Source organism: Gobio gobio (assembly GCF_949357685.1).
Source record: "Gobio gobio genome assembly, chromosome: 20".
NCBI lineage: Eukaryota > Metazoa > Chordata > Actinopteri > Cypriniformes > Gobionidae > Gobio > Gobio gobio.
The window spans coordinates 7,934,332-7,938,960 of NC_137113.1; the positions used below are offsets into that span (position 1 = coordinate 7,934,332).

Here is a 4,629-nt window from a genome sequence, read left to right on the forward strand (position 1 = left end):
AATGGAAATAAATAACAAAAACTTTGGGTGTCTTGTTCATAATATTTATTTTCATATAAAAGTAACAGAACTTAAATTACATCCAGTTTATCAGCAACAAAGCGCACGAGTGTGAATCCCGCGATATCCGCCTTTGATCTCGCAGGTGTCGGATCCACTATGAGAAGAGAGAACTGTCCGGCTTGCCTGCACTTTTTTCACTCCTCCCCTCACTGCAGCCGCCTAGTCTCGGCTGAATTTCAGGCGAGGCGAGGCGCATCTCAAACAAGCCTATTAGTTCTGCCTACGTCTAGCGTGACCTTTATGGCGTGATTACGTAACCCGTGGCGCCAGGGGCGTAAATCACGGGGGGGACGGGGGGGACAGGACCCCCCCAATCTGAGGGCTGGCCCCCCCTAAAAACCATGCTGAGTATTGTAAATAATATAATGATATATACTTAAAATAAATGTGTAAGTAGTAAAACAATACAAAAGCAAACGGGACAAAAAATGCGTTTAAGTTTAGAAACATTTTGAGTCCCCCCTCCCCCTTGCCCCACAGTGGTTTGATCCACCGCGCACCTCAACTAACGATACATAGAACATAAAAAACTACCACAAGTTTGGGGAGAGAACAAAGCTCTTCAGACAGCAGTTGTGAAACTCCAGTAAGCTGTCAATGCTATATTATTAACTTTAAACATCAGATGAAGTGACTCTTTTCTCTTTAATACAGATTAGGCAAAACCCTGTTAGCATCACTTGCCCACCGCGGCACCGCCCCGGGCCACCGTTGTTTTCATTTTTATAGTAATAAAATAATTTTGTTTAGTTAGAGAACAGACACAACAATTAAAAACTAAACGTGTCTGCATACAGCACGAGCCCAACGAGAGTCAGATTTCATTCATCACTAGAGCAAACAGCTGACAGACAAGATGATCGCGGAAGTTTTGGTTTCAAAGCGAAATGTAAAAGTGCCTATTTAAGGGAGTGTGTCATTGTACTGTTTTCTTGCTGTGTTTTTCATTAAGAATAATAGACTAATGAACCCATAATTCAAGCAACCCACCCTCGAATTGGCGCTAATTCTAAACCTAAAGTATATGCGCACGGCGCTCTGTCAGATCTGTGTTGGGTTTTGCTCAATATGATAATAAGTGGCAGATCAGACTTGCTGCAGTTGAATATCTAAAGATCTGAATATCATAGTATAAAATACTATGTGGAGGATGCAAGATAATTTTAAATAATATGACTGTGTGGTGAACCTTACTCATATTTAAACAACTATTGCTTTGTGTTGTTGGTCAGATAAAATGACAGAGAAAAGAAAAACGCACATTAGATCATTTTTCAGTGCACCAAAACGCCAAATAAGCACAATTATTTTTATTTTTTTATTTTTTGTGGTACACATATCCTTACAAGTACGATTTTGGCTATATTATTTGTGTCCCCTTCAAAAATTGCTCTTGAGAAATTTCATGTTTATCGTCCCCCCCTACTGTTAGATAAAATTTACGCCCCTGCATGCAGTGTTGTTGCAATCCATAATAGCTTACTAAGAGGAAAAGAAACTGATACTCAATGGAACACTTACGGTCATGGACACACCCAGAAAATGTGCCATTTATATGCGGCTAACCATCAGCATTAGAAGCGACATCAGAGGTAAGGCACCACTTTGTCTATGTGTTTTGGTCATTAAGCCTAGAAATCCCAGAATAACCGGTGAAATTATTTTATACTGTAATAGTTAATGTTATCTAAAATGTCTTCTTGGTTTTCATGAAATTAAAAAAGCTTTTAGTCAATAGCACTGTATAATTCTGCAAAGTTCTTTGCCCATTTCCTTCCTGAGTTTCTCATGCCTGTTATTTGGTCAATTTATTCCAGTTTATTCTGCCTGTCTCTGCAGCATTGTTTAGCCTCAGCATTATAATGCTGCGTTCACACCAAACGCGAATTGAGCGTCAGGCGCGAGTGATTTCAATGGAAAGGCGCGTTGACGCGCGTCTGGAGGTCCCGCGGCGCGGAAGCCTGCTTGCTGCTGTCACGTGGTAAAGTGACGTGTATGAGAAACCCTGCATAAATTAAAAATAGTACTATTGTGTCACAAAATGTAGTTTTAAGACTTTTTCAGGTGGGAATGTAGTTGTTTAAAGCTCAAATCTGAGGTTTATTTATAAAGAGAGCGCCTATTTTAAAAAATAATCTTGTGTTTTTGGAGTTGTGAGATCCAGGCGATCACCGGGCAATCACTGCTCATAACCCCGGCGAAGGCAGCCTTTCCTCGGCCAGTCCTTCTGGCGTCTGCCGCTGGCTCTGATGTCCTGTAGTGGTTCGTTTTGTGTAGATCTAACGGCCGAGCTTTGCTCTCATGAATCTATAATTTGTTGTCTGCCAAATCGTTTTGACTGAGGGCAAAGAGAAGTTTCATAACTTTATATTTTAAGGATATTTAAACATACATGCAGTGAAGATAATGTAGGAGTTGCCTGGACCACATTTGTGTGGCTATTCATGCTTAATATATATTTTTAATGAAAACGAAAAGAGGCAGAGTGGTGTTTTATGACATATTTCTCCTGGAGTGCCTTGAACGCGCGTCAATTTCGCTTCAAATGCTCGATTTCTACGCGCGTCCAATTCTCTGCGGACACGCGAATGCATTCAAAATGTTCGCGCGTGAAACTAGACGCGGTAGACGCGATTTTGACGCTCAATTCGCGTTTGGTGTGAACGCAGCATAAGAAGTTTGCATTCTATTGAATTTGACTTTTAATATGCATCGCCTGACTGTTTTGTCCACGCTTGAGTCATACAAACCTGTACAATCTATACCTGTACTTTGAACCTCATCTCCAATCATCTGAAGACTGATAATGTTGACATATACTCTTTACAGGAAAAAAAAACCTATACACTGTACTCACTTGTGCTACTTTTTTCCTGCCTCTTCAGCTTATTGGTTTAAGGTGTGTCCAAGACAATTGATCTCTGCTCAGACTGAATTTGTCATAGAGGTAAGTAACATAACCCTAACCCGTCCTTAACCCTAACCTATACCCTGGCCTGAATGTGATTATTTAGAAAAATGTTCTAATGTAAAATGTACAGTGAACATGTATTCCTCCTTATCGACTTCCTTCCCTCTTTCTGCTATTCTCTTTCCAAACATGAAAACTGTAGATTGATTATTTTTTGTCTTTAGGCTTAAACATGTGGACAGAGAGTGACTTGGGTCCAGGTGTGTCGTGTCTCCAAAGCAATACAGAGCCTGTGGATGATCAAATATACCGAATGTATCATGGCACTACTAAAAGAGCAGCAGAAGATATCAAAGACTCTGGCTTTCAGCCATCTGAAAATGGAATGCTGGGATGTGGCGTCTACCTCAGCCGAGACCTTAACAAGGCCAGCAGATACCCGCTTGATAAACCAAGTAAGAGAGTTGTTATTAGAGTGAACGTCAATGTTGGGAGAGTGAAGAGGATCGACAAAAAACATCATCCACTGCAGAAAACATGGCATGATAAGGGATACGACACTGCCTGGTGCCCTCCAAAATGTGGGATGGTGACAAGTGGTCTTGAAGAAGACTGTGTTTGGAATCCGGAGCGAATCACTATTATTGACGTGATTCCACCAAGCCTTCAAAACACTGTTCAAGCTGATCCAGTTAAAGATAAAGAATACACAATGTTTTATGGCACATCTAAGGAGAATGCAGAAAAAATCAAGGCTCATGGCATTTGTCAGTCTAAGGGCATACTTGGACGTGGAGTCTACCTCAGCCGAGATGTAGAAAAGGCCTTTAATGTCCCTACGCATTTACCTATGCATCAGAGAAGTGTTCTGAGAGTGAAGGTTAATGTTGGAAAAGTGAAAAGGATTGACTGTCAAGGTGATCCACTGCAGAAAACCTGGCATGATGATGGGAATGACACTGCCTGGTGCCCTCCAAACTGTGGGATGGTACGAAGTGGTCTTGAGAAAGACTGTGTTTGGGATCCAAGACGAATTACAGTCATTGATGTAATTCGCCCAAACTAAGGAGTATGTTATGTTTGTTAGCTGAGCGATGTAAATCCTATAGCCTACTGTATTTTATCCTAAAATATATTGTTGTATTGAGAATTTGATCATTATACAATGCTCTGACCTTTTAAGTTTTGTGTCATATAGGCTATATTGGGCTACATACCTTTTAATTTTTGACACTACTTGTTTATTCATTGCTAAAAACAAACATGCATAGTATAAGTTGAGTAATGCTTTATTTTTTGTATTTTATTTAAATAATATTGATTTTAGTAATAGCCTAGTGTAGGCCTGTTATTGTAGTTATATTTCTGAAGCAATGTAAAATCAAAATGAAAAAATTTGAAAAGTATGTTAATATGCTAAATAAAGATATAATAAAGAAAATAAAAAAATGTGTTGTTTTCTTGTCAATGTTGATCCATATGTCTCTTACCTGGAAACTATATTTAAATGGTGACTTTATGAATAATTATAAAATCTATTATAAAAAACAGAGGTTGCCTGTTCAGTTCAGAAGTCCACCAACACGACACTGAACACTTAATTATTAAAGAGCAAACAAACCAAGATTGAACTGGCGCGCAATTTAATCTTCGTG

General features: G+C 39.4%; 1 protein-coding gene across 1 annotated transcript; it reads left to right on the forward strand.

The window, feature by feature from the left end:
- The first annotated feature begins 1,563 nt into the window (after positions 1–1,563).
- On the forward strand, positions 1,564–4,392 carry LOC307143899 (uncharacterized protein). Its single transcript, XM_079845717.1, has 3 exons — positions 1,564–1,655; positions 2,949–3,010; positions 3,199–4,392. The coding sequence occupies exon 3, from the start codon at positions 3,207–3,209 to the stop codon at positions 4,038–4,040; it is 834 nt and encodes a 277-aa protein (XP_079701843.1). The 5' UTR covers positions 1,564–1,655; positions 2,949–3,010; positions 3,199–3,206; the 3' UTR covers positions 4,041–4,392.
- The last annotated feature ends 237 nt before the right edge of the window (positions 4,393–4,629 follow it).

What these genes read in the sequence shown, in the direction of transcription:
- LOC307143899 (XM_079845717.1), top strand. Translation starts at nt 3,207, where the DNA reads ATGTGGACAGAGAGTGACTTGGGTCCAGGTGTGTCGTGTCTCCAAAGC.